The sequence below is a fragment of the Chiloscyllium punctatum genome, chromosome 33 (genome assembly GCF_047496795.1).
Source record: "Chiloscyllium punctatum isolate Juve2018m chromosome 33, sChiPun1.3, whole genome shotgun sequence".
Classification (NCBI taxonomy): domain Eukaryota; kingdom Metazoa; phylum Chordata; class Chondrichthyes; order Orectolobiformes; family Hemiscylliidae; genus Chiloscyllium; species Chiloscyllium punctatum.
In genome coordinates, this window is record NC_092771.1 from 22,697,488 (window position 1) to 22,717,424 (window position 19,937).

Consider the following 19,937-nt stretch of genomic DNA (forward strand, 5'->3'; position numbering starts at 1 on the left):
TAAAACACTGCAGGTGATGGAGATCTGAAACAGGCACTGGGAACGCTGGAGAAACTCAATAGATCTGGCAGAGCTGTGGAGAGAAAGCAGGATTAACCTTTTGAGTCAGGTATGACTCTTCTTCAAAGCTGAAAGGGGTCGAAAAATTGTGGTTTTGGCAAATACATTCTAACAGGACTAGATAGGGTCAATACAGGAAGGATCTTCCAAATGACCAGGGAGTCCAGAACCAGGGGTCACAGTCTAAGGAGAAAGTGAGGACTGCAGATGCTGGAGATCAGAGCTGAAAATGTGATGCTGGAAAAGCGCAGCAGGTCAGGCAGCATCCAAGGAGCAGGAGAATCGACGTTTCGGGCATCAGCCCTTCTTCAGGAATCTTCTTCCTGAAGAAGGGCTGATGCCCGAAACGTCGATTCTCCTGTTCCTTGGATGCTGCCTGACCTGTTGCGCTTTTCCAGCAACATATTTTCAGCTCACAGTCTAAGGATATGGTGTCGATCGTTCGGCACTGAGATGAAGAGAAATTTCTTCATCCTGAGAGAGGTGAGCCTGTGGAATTCTCTGCCACAGAGAGTGGTTGAGGCCAAGCAAGCAATGTTTTCAAGAAAGAATTATAGAGCTCTGAGAGCTGAAAGCATCAAAGCATTTGAGGGAAAATGGGACAAAAGGGTCTGAGTTGGATGATCATCCATGATCATGTTGAATGGTGGAGCAGGCTTGATGGGCCGAATAGCCTCCTGCTGCTCCTATTCTTTATGTTTCTAAGAGAAATGTGGAGAAGGAGTGAGGAGAACATATGGTGTGGATGCATGGAGCAAAAGACAAAAGAGTTGTTAATTTTTGTAAGAAAGAACTAAAGATGTAAAATGGATGTAAATTAGGGTGAAAGGGAGAGAATGGGTCCTTTCTACTGAGAACAAAGTAAACAAGACACAAAAAATACAGGTCTTGAGGTGTGGGAGTTTGGGGAGGGGGATACAGGAAAAATGGTAGACATAAATACTTTGAAGTTGAAGCTCTGTATTAACCAGCACCGACTAGTGGCCGGAGGTCAGTTCTGGATCCCAGGCTAGAGGTGAGTGCTGGTGGGCAGGCTGGTCATGAGGTGACGGTCCAAGGCGGGAGGTTCAACAGCCAAACCAGGAGGCAGGCAGGCAGGTAGCGGACACCTACCTGCCGATGCTGAGTCCTCCTTTCAGGCTCCAGGTCAGGGTGTCCATATGGTGGACCTGTGCCCAGTGTTTGGTGAACACTAACAGCCTCAGAATGAGGCACATGTGAGGGCCTTAACTCCCCATGGCCATGGCGACTGAATCAGCAGCATAGCGTTTCCGCAACTAGCCTCCCAAATGTCTTCCCTTGCCACCAAACCCATCACAGGGGTTAGCAGCATGACTCCACCCATTGTTCCAATCACTGTAAATATCGGGCACTTGCCCGAATACAAAGCATTGGGTGTCTTCTCAAAAGGTCTGACTGCTTTTAATCAAATTGTGAAATTGATATAGTATAGAACATCCTGTACAAACTTCAGTGAGCCTCCGGCTGAAGCATTGGTGGTGTAGCCCACTTTCTGTTTATATGTTTTGGTTTTCTTGGGTTGGTGATGTCATTTCCTATGGTGACATCATTTCCTATGGTGATGCCATTTCCTATTCTTTTTTCGGGGTTGGTAAATGGGATCCAAGCAAATGTATTTGTGATAGAGTTGCAGTTGGAATGCCATGCTTCTAGGAATTCTTGTGCATGTCTATGTTTGGCTTGTGCTAGGATGGATATATTGTCTGTATCAACTCCATCTCTATCAGCAAATTGACTTGGCTCCCATTTACCAACCCATTGAGAAAAAGAACAGGAAATGACAGCACCATAGGAAATGATGTCACCACAGGTAATGACATCACTAACCCAAGGAAACGCAAAATATCAATAGGACGCGGGCTACACCACCTGTGCTTCATCCAGAAGCTCACTGATGATGTTACCTAGTATGGTGATGAAACATCTGAAAATGGCCCTTCCAGCTCAGCGAGCAAACCTACATCCAGAACCTTAACCTGAGCTACAAACCTTATCAAAACTTGTCATGCTGTACAAAGTTTCTGCTGTACTGGAAAGTAACCCAAACATCTGAGACTCCTTCATAGTTTGTTTTCTTTTTCTATATGTTAAAGGTGCTGTAAAAATGCAAATTATTGTTGTGGTACTGAGCTCATCCTTCTCAGCTGGGCGTGTCAAGACTGGAGATGGAGCAGGAAGTTGTCAATTTTACAATATTCAGCAATATTAAACAGCCAAACCTCCCTTCCCAGCTCCCATTCCCAATTGTCCCATTGATTATTATGACTTGCATTTAAATAATGCTTTTCACAAACTCCAGACCTCCTAATGTGCTTTGCAGATAATGGAAAACTTCCACATTGTTGTAATGGAGGAAGAGGGCAGTCAGTTCATTCACAGCGAGGTACTGGCAATGTGAGGGCAAAAGCTCTGTTTATGTGATGCTGGTTGAACGATTAATAGGAAACATAAGCCATTTGTGCCAATCTTCTGCAAAATAATGCCGTGAAATCTTACACCTGAAAGGGCAGCCGAGACCTTGGTTTGATACCTTCACTGAAAGATGGCATCCCTGTCATTTTGTCACTCCCTCAGTGTTGGAATTCAGAGCAAGCTACACACCAGTCAGCAATAGGGGACATCTTCTCAGTGGAAGTAACGCACTCACCCATCGCTTTCTTTCTCTTGCAGGTATTTCAGTCACAAAGAAGACGCACACATGTAAGTAGATGCTCACCTTGTTCAGTCTTTCTGGGACCAACTTTACCCTGGTGCAAGGCACGTGCTGTGGAGGGAGAGAGTGGGGAGTAGGGATGGAATGGTGGAAGCTAGAGACTGACTATTCAGTGTATCCGAGTGGCAACCATATGTAGTTACACAAGGTTGATTGTCTGTGTGGAGTTAGCAGGTTCTCCCCGTGTCTGGATAGGTTTCCTCCCACAGTCCAAAGATGTACAGGTAAGGGTGGATTGGTCATGCTAAAGTGTCCAGAGATATCTAGGTTTGGTGGATTAACCACGGGAAATGCAGGGTTACAGGGATAGGGTTGAGTAGGAGTGTGTCTCAGTGTGATGCTGTTCAGAGGTTCAGCATGGACTCAATGGGCAAAATGGGCTGCTTCTGAATAGGAGTGATTCTGTGATTCTTTGTACTGGCTGTCTACTGGGGATTGGAGAGGTCCCAGTGTTAACACTGAATGCTAATAACATGCTATCCATGTGTAGCGAACTGCAAATCAGATGTAGTGAATTGTATTTCTGATTAGTAAATGCCACTGATTATACACTCTGAACATGCTCACGGACTCGGCATGTGATTTTTAACCTTACGGTGCACTTGGTGATTGAATGGTTGACTGAAATGTCGAGCAAGTACTATTAGACCCTGTGGTAGCTACGTCTTCAGTCAGTAAGGTGGTGGAATATCTTTGTTAAATAAATGCAAGCTGGCTGAACACAACAACTTGTATTTTGCGTGAAGTGATTTCCACTGCAGAGAGCAAAAATAGTGTGACTGGAGCTTCAGCTGAAACGAGTCAGTGTTGTGTACTGATGCTTTGTGTTTCGACAGATACTGGTGCAAACCACTTGTTGATTTTTTTTAATGATCTCTGGTAAAAAAATAATACCAGGAATATTTAGTCCAAAGATGTGCAAGTTAGGGTGCATTGGCCAAGCTAAATTGCCCATAATGAACAGGGATGTGTAGGTTAGCTGCATTAGTAAGGGGTAAATGTAGAGTAATAAGGTCGGGGAATGGGTCTGGGTCGATTAATCTTCAGAGGATCAGTGTGGACGTTTGGGCCGAATGGCCTGTTTCCACACTGTAGCGACTCTGTTAATCCCAAAATGGCCACACAAGTTCATTTTTTACTGCTATCCAGAATAAAAGATACCTTCACTGGCTTTCTTCAATAAACTCAAAAATAACTAATTTCTTAAAAAGACTGGTTAACTCCCAAGTATAGTATGGGATTAAAATTATATGGTCTTTTAATCTCAGATCAGACATGCTTGCACAACAGAAACGACACACAGACTTGGCGGATCCCTGCTTACAGGAAGGATGCTGTGAGACTTGAAAGGGTTCAGAAAAGATTGACAAGGATTTTTGCCAGAGTTGGAGGATCTGAGCTATAGGGAGAGACTGAAAAGGCTGTTTTCCCTGGAGTGTCAGAGGCTGAGGGGTGATGTTATAGACGTTTCTAAAATCATGAGGGGCATATACAGGGTGAATAGACAAGGTCTTTTCCCTGGGTAGCAAGGCTCCGATACTAGAGGGCATAGGTTTAGAGTGAGAAGAGAAAGATTTAAAAGGATCGAAGGGACAGCTTTTTCACGCAGAGGGTGGTACGTGTATGGAATGAGCTGCCAGAGGAAGTGGTGGAGGCTGGTACAATGACAACATTTAACAGGCATCTGGATGGGTATATGAATAGGAAGGGTTTAGAAGGATATGGGCAAATGCTGGTTAATGGGACGAGATTAATTTAGGATATCTAGTCGGCATGGACGAGTTGGACCAAAGAGTCTGTTTCCATGTTGTCCATCTCTATGACTCAATGAATGCTGCCTGAATAGAAACGCATGTGCACAATTAGGATAAAGGTTTTACTCATATGTTTCATTTCTAAAGAGACACTATCCTCACATTAGGTGGCTTGCTGAGTTCTTGTTTCTAGAATTGATTTTGTTGTCGCTCTGTGTGGTTTGTAGCATTTTGGAGAGTTGGGGAAGTCTTGATGTTATTGCTAACAATAAATTGAAAATTTCACACTTTCCCTCGATTCTGGAGAGGACCCAGTTACCTTTCTGGGACTGTGCTGCTGAGCCCTTTCAGAATCTTAACATGAGATTTGATTTGATTTATTGTACCTAAGTACAGTGAAAAGTTTGGATTTGCTGCAGTACAGGCAGATAATAGGGCACAGGAGATGTACAAAGCAAGGTCAAAATAAGGTTTGAAGTTAGACAGGTCCATTTGGCAGTCTAATAACGACTGGGAAGAAGCTGTTCTGGAACTTGTTGGTGCGTGTTCAGGCGTGTATGGGAGGGGTCTTTGATGATGTTGACAGCTTTACCGTGGCAACAAGCCATGCAAATGGAGTCCTTGGATAGAAGGTTCACTTCCGTAATGGTCCGGGCTGTGCACACACCACCTTCTGTAGTTTCTTTACAGTGCTGGGCAGAGTAGTTGCAGTACCAGGCTGTTATGTACCCGGATAGAATGCTTTCTATGGTGCATCTGTAAAAGTTGGTGAGGGTCTTTATGGACATGCCGAATTTCCTAACACGGCTGAGGAAGACGAAGCATTGTTGTACCTTCTTCACCATCATACCTATGTGGAAGGGCCAGGACAGATTATTGCTTATTGTCACTCCGAGGAACTTGATGCTCCGGGTCTCGCTCCCCACGCCCTGCTCCGGGACACACTCCCCACGCCCTGCTCTGGGACTCACTCCCCACGCCCTGCTCCAGGAGTCACTCCCCACGCCCTGCTCCGGGACACACTCCCCACGCCCTGCTCTGGGACATACTCCCCACGCCCTGCTCCGGGTCTCACTCCCCACGCCCTGCTCCGGGTCTCACTCCCCACGCCCTGCTCTGGGACTCACTCCCCACGCCCTGCTCCGGGACACACTCCCCACGCCCTGCTCTGGGACTCACTCCCCACGCCCTGCTCCGGGACACACTCCCCACGCCCTGCTCTGGGACTCACTCCCCACGCCCTGCTCCAGGAGTCACTCCCCACGCCCTGCTCCGGGACACACTCCCCACGCCCTGCTCTGGGACATACTCCCCACGCCCTGCTCCGGGTCTCACTCCCCACGCCCTGCTCCGGGTCTCACTCCCCACGCCCTGCTCTGGGACTCACTCCCCACGCCCTGCTCCGGGACTCACTCCCCACGCCCTGCTCTGGGACTCACTCCCCACGCCCTGCTCCAGGACTCACTCCCCACGCCCTGCTCCGGGTCTCACTCCCCACGCCCTGCTCTGGGACACACCCCCCCACGCCCTGCTCCGGGACACACCCCCCACGCCCTGCTCTGGGACTCACCCCCCACGCCCTGCTCCGGGACACACCCCCCACGCCCTGCTCTGGGACACACCCCCCACGCCCTGCTCCAGGACTCACTCCCCACGCCCTGCTCTGGGACACACCCCCCCATGCCCTGCTCCGGGACACACCCCCCACGCCCTGCTCCGGGACACACCCCCCACGCCCTGCTCCAGGACTCACTCCCCACGCCCTGCTCTGGGACACACCCCCCACGCCCTGCTCCAGGACTCACTCCCCACGCCCTGCTCTGGGACACACCCCCCCACGCCTTGCTCTGGGACACACCCCCCACGCCCTGCTCTGGGACACACCCCCCACGCCCTGCTCCGGGACACACCCCCCACGCCCTGCTCTGGGACACACCCCCCACGCCCTGCTCCGGGACACACCCCCCACGCCCTGCTCCGGGTCTCACTCCCCACACCCTGCTCCGGGACACACCCCCCACGCCCTGCTCCGGGACACACCCCCCACGCCCTGCTCCGGGTCTCACTCCCCACACCCTGCTCTGGGACTCACTCCCCACGCCCTGCTCCGGGACACACCCCCCCACGCCCTGCTCTGGGACACACCCCCCACGCCCTGCTCCGGGACACACCCCCCACACCCTGCTCCGGGACACACTCCCCATGTCCTGCTCTGGGACACACTCCCCACGCCCTGCTCTGGGACACACCCCCCCACGCCCTGCTCTGGGACACACCCCCCACGCCCTGCTCTGGGACACACCCCCCACGCCCTGCTCTGGGACACACCCCCCCACGCCCTGCTCTGGGACACACCCCCCACGCCCTGCTCTGGGACACACCCCCCACGCCCTGCTCCGGGTCTCACTCCCCACACCCTGCTCCGGGACACACCCCCCATGCCCTGCTCCGGGACACACCCCCCACGCCCTGCTCCGGGACACACTCCCCCACGCCCTGCTCTGGGACACACCCCCCACACCCTGCTCCGGGACACACCCCCCACGCCCTGCTCTGGGACACACCCCCCACGCCCTGCTCCGGTACACACCCCCCACGCCCTGCTCTGGGACACACCCCCCACGCCCTGCTCTGGGTCTCACTTTCCACTCGTTGCTCCAGGACCTTCTGCCCGTGCCCTTTATGCATTGCTGTTCTGATCACCAGAGTGAATACTTCATGTTTTGCCAGATTAAACTCCATATTCCATCTTGTTGCCCGCTCATTTAACTTGTCTGTTCACCTTTACTGCCTGTCTCAGTCCTTCTTACAGCCTACATTCCCACCGAGCTTCGCATCGTTGGAAAACATCGAGGCATTACTCTCGGTGTCTTTGTCCCTGATCATTTATATGGACTGTAAGTGGCTGAGACCCTAGCATGGACCCCTGTGGCACCTCTCTGCTCATAGTCACAGCCTTGAAAATGCCCTACTCGTGCATTTTTGTATTTGCTCTATTGAATTACCCTAAATCCATGATTCCATACCTTTCATGTAGCAACTTACTCATGGCCTTTTGCAATACCGGATATTTCACGTCCACTGGTTCCCCTTTATCATGGTCACATTCACAGGAAAGCCTGTAAAGCTTTGTCCAAATGAGAATTCCCATTCATGAAACCATATTAACCGTGCCCGATCATGCTAGGATCTTTCCAGGTACTTCCCTAATAATGGATTCCAGCACTTTCTCAATGACTGACTTCAGGCCGTGGTTTCACTTTCTCTCTCTCCCTCCTTTCCCGAGTGCTGGTGTTACATGAGCGAACTTCCAATAGGCTGGGGTTGTTTTCCCTGGAGCGTTGGAGGCTGAGGAATGACCTTACAGAGGTTTACAAAATCATGAGGGGCATGAATAGGATAAATAGGAATGAATAGGATCCTTGGGGGTGGGGAATCAAAACTAGAGGGCATAGGTTTAGGGTGAGAGGGGAAAGATATAAAACAGACTTAAGGGGCAACCTTTTCATGCAGAGGGTGGTACGTGCTTGGAATGAGCTGCCAGAGGAAGTGGTGGAGGCTGATACAATTACAACATTTAAAAGGGACCTGGATGGGTATATGAATAGAAAGGGTTTAGAGGGATATAGGCCTTAGTTTAGGATTAATTTAGGATATCTGGTCAGCATGGATGACTTAGACCGAAGGGCCTGTTTCTATGCTGTGTATCTCTCTGATTCTATGACTACAATTGATCCAAATTCTAGGGGAATATGGAAAATCATAGCCAGAGCATCCACACTCTCTTGTAGAATTGTAGGTTGTAGGCTGTCAGATATTTGTTGGATATTAATCTCTTAAATTTCTCAATTGCTGTTTTCCACAGGGAAATTCTCTGCAATATTACAGAGGATCATATGGGGATCTCTCTGCAATTTAAACAAGAGATCATGAGGGAATCTGTCTGCAATATTACAGGGATCATGAGGGAATCTGTCTGCAATATTACAGGGATCATGAGGGAATCTGTCTGCAATATTCCAGGAGATCATAGTGGAATCAGCCTGCAATATTACAGGAGATCATAGGGGAATCTGTCTGCAATATTACAGGAGACCATGAGGGAATCAGCCTGCAATATTCCAGGAGATCATGTGGGAATCTGTCTGCCATATAATAGTGGATCATGAGGGAATTTGTCTGCAATATTACAGGTATCATGAGAGAATCTGCCTGCAGTATTGCAGGGGATCATGAGGGAATCTGTTTTTAATACTATAGGAGTTCATGAGGGAATCTGCCTGTGTGGTAACTGGAGACCCTGAGGGAAGCTCTCTGAATTAACAGCAGAGATAAAGGAAATTAGAAACATTCAGGGTAGCATCACGTGAACCAATTGCACGAGATTCCCCACTCCTCCTTGGTCTTTTCTTGTTCCATGAATTGGAACTAACATCAGACACTTAGGTTCACATAATGGGACGGGTTGCTGAAAAGATGAAGAGAAATGGGCTGATGATTTATTGTATCCTGTAATCATAATGTACAAGTCTCCGTAATGGTTCCTGTGGGTATTTAGGTGCTACATGGTTGAGTGTGAGCAACCTGAATTGATTTATCAGTGATTTATGGAGAATCTCTGAACGATTTGGGCACCAGGAAACTAGTTTGGAACAAGCAGTTTGTTGTATGCATTCCCTCTAAGGAAATCACTCTATGTTTGAACAACGAGCAGTTTTGCTGCAACTGATGAAGAGTTGCAATCTTTGACAGATGCATCGGTGCCTTTTAAGTCACGGCCTTTTTAACTGAGTCAGTTTTGCGGAATGCAGTTGTTTAGGGGTCATGGGTACTTGATTGGAAACCCCGTGGTCGAAATCAGCAGAAAGTCAAATCAAAGTCTTTGAAAGCCTGGTTACTGATGGTCTAACAGCAGATTCTCATGGAAACCTTTCAGGAAGTTAAATCTATCCGTCCCGCCCTGTCCCGCCTCTCTGACCAACAAACGGGCCAGCCTTCTATTGTGTCCCCATGTGACTGAGACATGACTATGGTACCAATCCTGATGTCACAGAGTGTGACCTGTACCAATCCTGGTGTTAAAGTGCTCCCTTTACTCTGATTCTGAGACTGATTGTTGAGTATCCACACAGGGCACACTGATCTTCCAATGGAGCTGAGATACATCATTGATCAGATGCCTGATGAGCTGTAATTGATCTTGCTGAGATGCCTCCAGGTGGGCGGCACGGTGGCACAGTGGTTAGCACTGTTGCCTCACAGCACCAGAGACCCAGGTACAATTCCCGCCTCAGGCGACTTGACTGTGTGGAGTTTGCACGTTCTCCCTGTGTCTGCGTGGGTTTCCGCCGGTTTCCTCCCACAGTCCAAAGATGTGCAGGTCAGGTGAATTGGCTGTGCTAAATTGCCCGTAGTGTTAGGTTAGGGGTATGGGTGGGTTGTGGGTCGGTGTGGACTTGTTGGGCCGAAGGGCCTGTTTCCACACTGTAATCTAATCTAATATCAGAGGTGTTACGCCAGCTCTGAAGAAGCTTTCCTTTGTCCACCTTATTGATTTGCTGTGAATCTTTATTGCCTTTGTACAGAAGCAGGAAAGAATAAACAGGGAGCTGCCTTATTACAGCAGCCTTTAGCAATCGAGGGATGATGAGTTATTGAAAAAAGCAGACAGTCAATAATTCCCATATTCCCATAGTGTGTTGTAAAGAAATGGATTCTGAAACCTAAATGGTCTTTGCATCTTAATTGCTGGCTAAGCTAGAACTTTTGAGGAATGAAGCATCAGTTCAGACTCTGTCTGTGTATCGAAGCCCAAGTATTATTTTAATTCACCAGCATCTTTTCCATGTACGTTACGGATAAAGAGTTTCGAGTGGCAGGATAGATTTACCTCTGATGAAGAGGCATCGAAATATTAGCTTGCTGTCTCTCTATGGATGCTGCATGACCCGTTGTGGTCTCCAGCATTTATTGTTTTCCACGCAGATTCCAGCATCTGCAATAATTTACTCCTAGAATAGATTTATGTTTTATTGTCACATGTACTCAAGTGCAGAGTACAGGAGTACAGTGAAAAGTGTACCATGTTGCCACACACAATGTCATCTTGAGGGCATAATACCTCGATATAAAATCTTAGTTACAGAAATACAAAACTAAAGAAATAAGTTAACAAGTTCAGCATACAATCTTTTTGGTATAAAACTGGAAAACTAAAGAAATTGTGGGGTAGTATGGTGGCTCAGTGGTTAGCTGCCTAGTTCAATTCCCACCCCGGGTGACTGTCTGTGTGAAATTTGCACATTTTCCCCGTGTCTGCGTGGGTTTCCTCCCACAATCCAAAGATATGCAGGTCAGGTGAATTGCCCATACCGTTACGTGCGTTAGTTGGAGGGAATGGGTCTGGGTGGGTTGCTATTGTCTATTCTGGATACTTTCAATGAAGAGTTGGATAGAGCTCTTAAGGATAGTGGAATCAAGGGTTATGGGGATAAGGCAGGAACAGGATACTGATTGAGGATGATCAGCCATGATCATAATGAATGGTGGTGCTGGCCTACTCCTGTACCTATTGTCTATTGTCTCTTCAGAGGGTCAGTGTGGATTTGTTGGGTCAAATGGCCTGGTTCCATACTATAAGTAATCTAATACAGGTTTCTCCTGCTATCCAAAAGTAGAGCGTTCCTATGAGACCTGTCATCAGCTGAAATGGCGTAAAGCAAAGAAGCATTCACTTATGTGTAAAAGTGAATATCCTCTGATTTTTTTCAGTTGGCAAAAACAGGTACAAATGTAGCTCTTTCATAAAAGCGAAGCAGCACAAAGCGAACCTTCAAAAAGTGAGGGCTGCCTGTAAACTTAAAAGGTCAAACATTACACTCTTTTCTTGGGCCTGCAGATGTGCTGAACTGGGTTTTGTCCCCAAGTGGGCTCGCTCTCCCTTATGCTAGGTATCCTTTCACCCTACGCTGGGCTAAGGCATGACCCCGTATTTACCAGCCACTGGCTGCTGGCCTCTGGCCTCTGTTGGGCACTCCAGGCTTTCGACTACCACTCAAGAGACCTCACCCCAGACCTCCCTGTTGCTGACCCTCCATGCATGTCAGAATGGACCAGAGAGAACCGGGTGAAATATGTAGATGTGGTTTTGTGGGAGGAGAACAGGCAGACAACATACTGATGGTAAATTTGTGGAAAATGAAAGGAGGGTGTTCAGAAATGTTTACACAAATACAGAGCCCCTCATGTGACTCTAGATGTGACCCACATCTCCTGATGATCTAAATACTTTTGAAGCATAACTACACTGCAGTAATATCAGAAATATTTCAAAATATCGGTTCCACAGACAGTTTATAAGATCAGGCTAACAGCAACATGTTAATTCAGTGTCAGTGGTAAGTATTAGCCCATAGCATTGGTAGTCGGAAAGTGCAAGAAATGGGGACTGGAATATATTGGAAAGATCAATATGTGAAAAATTCCTTCCCTCCTGATTTTCATCCTGAACAAAAAACACAATGCTCAGCGCAAAATACCAACAGCACACAATCTGAAAAATTTAAGGAAAAGTATTTAGATCATCAGGTGATGTGGGTGTTGCTGGGTTGGGACAAGGTTTATTGCCCTAATTGCCCAGAGAGCTGCTTAGATCCAAGCCCATGAAGGGTCTGGAGTCACATGAGGAGCTCTGTAATATTTCTGTACACACTCCTTTCATTTTCTACATAATTACCGTCAGTAACTAAGAAAAGACCATTCAGTTCATCAAGGCATTAGCTTCACTAACATGAGAAGGTGATCTTTGACTTTCAGAAAAGTTCTAAAGGGGCTGTTTGAACAATCAAGCCTCTGCATGTTGATCCACATAGCCTGCAATTTAGCATGACTAATCCATTTAACCTGCACACTTTTGGACTGTGGGCGGAAACCCACACAGACACAAGGAGTATGTGCAAACTCCACAGGGACAGTCACCTGAATTGAACCTGGATCCCTGGTGCTGTGAGGTAGCAGTGCTAACCATTGAGCCAACGTGCCACTCTCTATGAGGGTAGCTTAGCTTCGTCCCTTCTACGGCAACCTGAACGTGCTTCATAAAAACCAACAGAACTGCAGATGCTGGAAATCAGAAACAAAGTCAGTAATTGCTGGAAAAGTTCAGCAGGTCTGGCAGCATCTGTGGAGAGGAATCAGGGTCACTGGACCCGAGACATTAACTCCTTCATCAGCGCTCCAAAAGCTAGTGCTTCCAACTAAACCTGTTGGTCTATAACCTGGCGTTGTGTGATCATTAATTTTGTCTCCCTTCCCCAGTCCAACATCAGCTCCTCCACACCTTGGACTGGTGGGCGGCATGGTGGCACAGTGGTTAGCACTGCTGCCTCACAGCGCCAGAGACCTGGGTTCAATTCCCAACTCAGGCGACTGACTTGTGTGGAGTTTGCACGTTCTCCCCGGGTCTGCGTGGGTTTCCTCTGGGTGCTCCGGTTTCCTCCCACAGTCCAAAGATGTGCAGGTTAGGTGAATTGTCCATCCTAAATTGTCCGTAGTGTAGGTAAGGGGTAGACGTAGGGGTATGGGTGGGTTGCGCTTCGGCGGGGCGGTGTGGACTTGTTGGGCCGAAGGGCCTGTTTCCACACTGTAAGTAATCTAAAAAAAAACCTTGAACACCTCTATCAACTTCCTTCTCTTTAAAGGAGAAGGGTCCAAACTTTGCCAAACTTTCAATGTGACTGAAGGCCCTCATCCCTGGAATTATTCTTCTCAATGTTTTCCCCTCTCTGAACTTTCACTATCCTTCTGAAAGTGCAATGTATGAACTTACCAGTACAAAATTATCCAGTTCAGGCTGAAATAGTGTTTTTCCCTTTGTACAAAGGTTCACTATAATTTATTTTTTTAAATGCTTTCTCAATCTTCCCTGTCACCTTCAACAATATGTGACCACAGACCTCTTCGCCTCTTTTTTTTTTCACTCATGTTAGATTTGCATCCTTTATATTAATTATCCTCACTCCTTATAATAAATGTATCACTTTACACCTTTCTGCCAAATCCATCTTCCAGCCCGGGGCTCCATTGCTTTCTCCCTCACAGTCCTCAATACTTCCAAGTTTTGTGTAAACTGCAAGTTTTGAAATTATGTTTTATCACTGGGGAGCGCCACCATCCAGGACCATCGGTACATGAATAAGAAAGATTTGGAGGGATTTGCGCCAGGAGCAGGCAGGTGGGAGTGGTTTAGTTTGGGATTATGTTCGGCACGGACTGGTTGGACTGAATGGTCTGTTTCCATGCTGGATGACTCCATGACTCTGACTATGTGGCAGAAATCTTGGAAAACAGAGATGTGCCAGTGAAATGTTTGGTTGGGTAATAAATACTCCAGAGCATTTGAAATAGGAAAGTGCAAGAAAGGGTGACTGAAACATGCAAACAGATTATTTCGTTAAAAATTCCTGACTTTTCCCCTATTCCCCTTATTTCTCCCACTTGTTGGTGCCCTATAGAATATGTGGGGCTGGAAAAGCACAGCCGGTCAGGCAGCATCTGAGGAGCAGAAAAGTCGATGTTTTGGTCATAATTCCTGATGAAGGGCTTGTACCCAAAACATTGACTCTCCTGCTCCTCAGATGCTGTGTGACCTGCTGAGCTTTTCCAGCACCACACTTTTTGACTGATCTCCAGTAGCTGCAGTCCTCACCTTCTCTCAGCCTTATAGGATATACCCAGTCGAGGAAATGTGCCTCTATTTCTTCTTAGCACAGCTCTGTCTTTGAGTTTCTTCCAGTCAGGAAAAGAAAATCTATTAATCACTTTTTCCTGTTCCCTATATCCAAGCTCATGCATATACTGCCAATATCCCTTTTATCGTGTACCTTTGATTTCTTTTGGTAAGTTTATTACTTACTACTCAGACAAATGTTTTTCTGGAGATCCATGTGTACCATATCAACCAGTCCTGAAAAAAGGTGACTGGCCAATTGCTGGCAAATGGGACTGGATTAGTTTAGGATACCTGGTCAGCACGGACGAGTTAGACTGAAGGGTCTGTTTCCATGCTGTACGCCTCTATGACTTGAAATGTTCTCTCCACAGATGCTGCCAGGCCTGCTGAGTTTCTCCAGGAATTTTTGTTTTCGTTTCAGATTTCGACATCCACAGTTGTAGAGTCATACAGCACAGAAATAGACCCTCTGGTCCAATTCTTGCTTTTCCTCACAGAATACCCTGATTAACCTATCAATTGAATTGTTTAAACATGAGCTAAAGATAGAGAATGCCGGGAACAGCAGATCTGGTAGCATCTCTGGGGAGGGAAGCATAAAGTAAAGTCCATGACCTTTCCTCATATCTGTGAACATCTGCATAATTGGTGACTCATTAACTGTGCTTTCTAATATCTTCTCTTGATCAATTTTTAGCCTATTCAACTTTGAAACTGCCTCCTCTTTCACTCTGACGTTTGATCATCCTCTTCCTTGGTGAATGCATTTCCTACCTCAGAATCCAAATGTAGCTCTCCATTTCAGCTCTTCGGTCCCTTACTGTTTCTTTAACCACCCTTTTCCAATTATATGCCACGAGGAGACTTTTGAATTTCCTTCATCTTAGCTGCCAGATTCCATTCTTACACTCTCTTTGCCTCTCTTTTTTTTAACACTTCCCACCAGATCTTCTCATATTAACTTCTGTCCTCTCTTTATTGTCAACATTGGAGCTCTGGATTGGTTTATTTCACCTTTTCCTCCAACCATCTGTTCTTTGATTACAGTTTTGCCCTCCATTCATTGATGCCAATTTTCCCAGGCCAGATCCCTTCTCATAGGCTCAACCATCTTCAGCTGCTTGATCAATGACACAGCACAGTGGTTCAATGGTTATCACTACTACCTCACAGCGCCAGGGACATGGGTTTGATTCCAACTTCGGGTGACTGCCTGTGTGGAGTGTGCACATTCTCCCCGTGTCTGCGTGGGTGTCCTCCGGGTGCTGTAGTTTCCTGCCACAGCCCAAACACATATGGGTTAGGATGGATTTGCCATGCTAAATTGCCCATAGTGTCCAGGGATGTGTAGGTTAGATGGATTGGCCATGGGAAATGCAGGGTTACAAGGATGGGGTGGGTGTGGATGGGATGCTTTCCAGAGGGCTGGTGTGGACTTGATGGGCTGAATGGCCTGCCTCCACTTTGTAGGGATTATATGATTCTATGAGCTCAGGAAGTTGGGATATTTGACAATGATTGCACAGGTTCAGCACCATTCACGACTCCTCAAATACTGAAACAGTCCATGTCCAAACACACCAATGGCTGGACAATATCCAGGCTTTGGCTGAAAAGTGGCAAGTAACATTCACGCCATACAAATGCCAAGAAATGGCCATCTCCAGTAAGAGACAGCATACCCACCACCCCTTGATGTTAAATGGTGTTACCTTCAGTGAATCCTTCAATATCAACATCCTGGGGGTTATCACCACATAATTACAGCAGCTATAACAACATGCCAGAGGCTAGGAATACCATGACAAATGACGCTCCTCCTGACTCCCCAAAGCCTGTCCACCATCTGCAAGGCACAAGTCAGAAGTGTGATGGAATACTCCCCACTCGCCTGAATGAATGCAGGTCCAACAACAATCTCAAAGCTTGACACCACCTAGGACAAAGCAGCCCCCTCTTGATTGGCACCACATCCACAAACATTCATTCCCTCCCCCAGCGACACCCAGGAGCAGCAGTGTGTACTATCTATAGGAAGTGCTGCAGAAATTCACCAAAGATCCTTGGACAGCACCTCCCAAATGGCACGGTGGCACAGTGGTTAGCACTGCTGCCTCATAGTGCCAGGGACCCGGGTCCAATTCCCACCTCAGGCGACTGTCTGTGTGGAGTTTGCACGTTCTCCCCGTGTCTGCGTGGGTTTCCTCCGGGTGCTCCGGTTTCCTCCCACAGTCACAAAGATGTGCAGGTTAGGTGGATTGGCCATGCTAAATTGCCCGTAGTGTTAGGTGTAGGGGAGTGGGTCTGGGTGGGTTGCTCTTCGGACGGTCGGTGTGGACTTGTTGGGCTGAAGGGCCGGTTTCCACACTGTAAGTAATCTAATCTAAACCCACGACCACCTCCATCTTGAAGGACAAGGGCAGCAGATACATGGGAACATCACTCCTTTCACATTCTGCTCCAAGCCACTCACCACCCTGATTTGGAAATATATCGCCGTTCCGACAGTGTCAAAATCCTGGCAATCTCTCCCTAGTGGTGTTATGGGTCTAGCTACACCAAATGGGCTGCATTGGTTCAAGAAGTCAGCGTGCCATTTTTTTTTGGTCTGAATCCCTTGCATTCAGGAGTATTTCACACCCGGTCCTAGCCTGTTTTTAGGTCAGTCCTCCATTATTGCTCCACAGTCATATCAGCACAGGAAGCTCACTAATTATTTCTTACACGTGGTGTCCTTGAATCCCCTCTCTGAACACCTCTACCTATATCTTTCTTCATGGCGCACCTTCAATTCTCCTTCTTTGACCAACCAATTGTTGACCTGTCTCAATATTTCCTCATATTAATTATCATAATTTACCATTCTGTGCATAAAAAGGGTCTTGTGGTGTTAAAAATGTTGTTTAAGTTCAGACTGCTGTCAGCCAATATGTCAAAGGACAGTAACCAAGTAACAGTGACAAAATATGACAACTTGTCACCCAAACCACGTACCCACACTACTTAAAATAAAAAACAAAGAACTGTGGTTGCTGGAAATCAGAAACTAAATCAGAAATTGCTGGAGAAACTCAGCAGGTCTGGCAGCATCTGTGGAGAGAAAGCATAGTTAACGGTTCAGGCCCAGTGACATTCAGAAATGTTCAGGAAACTCAAAGGGAAAAAGACCCTTGTCACTTACCTGATCTTTGCCCCTCACGATTTTATAAACCTCAATAAGGTCAGCCTTCAACCTCCTACACTCCAGTGAAAAATGTCCCACTCTTTCCCAGTCTATTTTATAACACAAGCCGTCCATTCCCAGCTACACCCTGGTAAAACTTTTCCTGAACCCTCTCAAGTTTAACAATATCCTTCCTGTAACTGGGCAACCAGAACTGCATGTGGTATTCCAGAAGAGGCCTCACCAACATCCTGTACAACCTCGACATGACATCCTAACTCCTATACGAAAGGTCTGAGCATGCTAAGTGCCTTCTTAATCATCCAATCGATGTGTGACGCAAATTTCAAAGAATTATGTACCTGAGCCCCTAGGTTTTTTTTTAAAGATTAGATTACTTACAGTGTGGAAACAGGCCCTTTGGCCCAACAAGTCCACACCGACACACAATCCACCTGTTCCCCTACATTTGCCTCATTCGTCTAACACTATGGGCAATTTAGCGTGGCCAATTCACCTAACCTGCACATTGTTGGACTGCGGGAGGAAACCAGAGCACCTGGAGGAAACCCACACAGACACGGGGAGAACGTGCAAACTCCACACAGTCAGTCACCTGAGGCGGGAATTGAACCTGGGTCTCTGGCGCTGTGAGGCAGCAGTGCTAACCACTGTGCCACCGTGTCGCCCACCAGGTCTCTCTGTTCTACAACACTCCCCAGGGCCCAACCATTAATTGTATAAGCTCTGCCTTTCCTTGTTTTATCAAAATGCAATACCTTACATTTACCCAAATTATCTCCATCTGCCACTCCTCAACCCGTTGACCCAATTGATCGAGATCTCTTTGTAATCTTAGATAATGTTCTTCACTGCCCACTGTGCCACCAATTTTGTGTCATCTGCAAACCTACTAACCTTGCCTCCTAAATTCTTATGCAAATTATTTATGTAACTGACAAACAAAAGTTGCGGGGGTTTTTACAGAATGAACGGCCATTTCGTTATCACCGGTCAGTTTATAAGAGTTTAATTTGCTTATAGTGAAAGGTCACTAGTAGAAAATGACACTGTTTTGGGCAATCATTGGCTCAAGGTATTTAAGAGGGATTTTTACTGTAGAGGAACTGTGAGTATATATAAAGAGCTTTCACTTGTGGCTTTCTAACCCAAGTCTGTGTGGGTAATGCACAGAGTCTAACAGAATTGATGGTGGTAATATAGCGTCGGGTTGTATCACAACCTTCTGCAATATTCTGTCAAATAGCTGTTTTGTACAAACCACATGCACACTATCTTGATCGAGAAATGATCTGAACAATATGTATTTATCTTTGATGTTACTTCACAAGAACTCTTTTATCTGCACCAAAGGAAAACTTGGACTCATTCAGCACAAAAAGAAATGTAAACAAGATTGCAAAAAGTGCCAACAAGACAAATCCCAGTGCATAGAACCTTGCATTATAGTGATGTAAAGATCACACACTCATACACACACACATACACACATACATATACACACGCACATACACATACACACGCATATACACACACACACACACATATGCACACACACATACACACACACACATACACATACACACACACATACACACACCTAAACACACACACATACACATACACACACATAAACACACACACATACACACACACACATACACCCACATACACACACACACATATACACACATACACACACACATACACACATACACACACATACACATACACACACATAAACACACACACACATACACACACACACACATACACACACACATACACCCACATACACACACACATATACACACATACATACACACACACACACACATACACACACATACACACACATACACACACACACACTCACACACACACACATATACACACACATACACACAAATACACATACACACATACACACATACACACACACATACACATACATACACACATACACACACATACACACACACATACACAGACACACATACACACACACATACACACACACACACTCATACACACACAAACACACACACACATACACACACAAATAATCACACACATAAACACACACATAAACACACACATACACACACACACTCACACACACGCTCACACACACACACATACACATGCACACACACACGCACACACACACATACATAAACACACATATATACACATAATTACGCACACATACACACACACATATGCACACATACACACATACATACACACACATACACACAGACACACATATACATACACACAGATACACATACACACATACGCATACACACATATGCACACACACACATACACACACAAACACTCATATGCACACACATACACACACACATACACACGCACACACACACATACACATGCATACACACACACATACGCACACACATATGCACACATACACACACACATACATACACACAGACACACACACATACA

General features: G+C 46.6%; 1 protein-coding gene across 1 annotated transcript in view; it reads left to right on the forward strand.

Moving 5' to 3' along the window:
- Window positions 1–19,937, forward strand: part of LOC140458481 (nuclear receptor ROR-alpha A) — a 915,004-nt gene that overhangs the window by 452,364 nt on the left and 442,703 nt on the right. Inside the window, exon 2 of the mRNA XM_072553141.1 lies at window positions 2,752–2,781. Within this exon, the coding sequence (XP_072409242.1) occupies window positions 2,752–2,781 (30 nt within the window). The remainder of the gene's footprint in view (window positions 1–2,751; window positions 2,782–19,937) is intronic.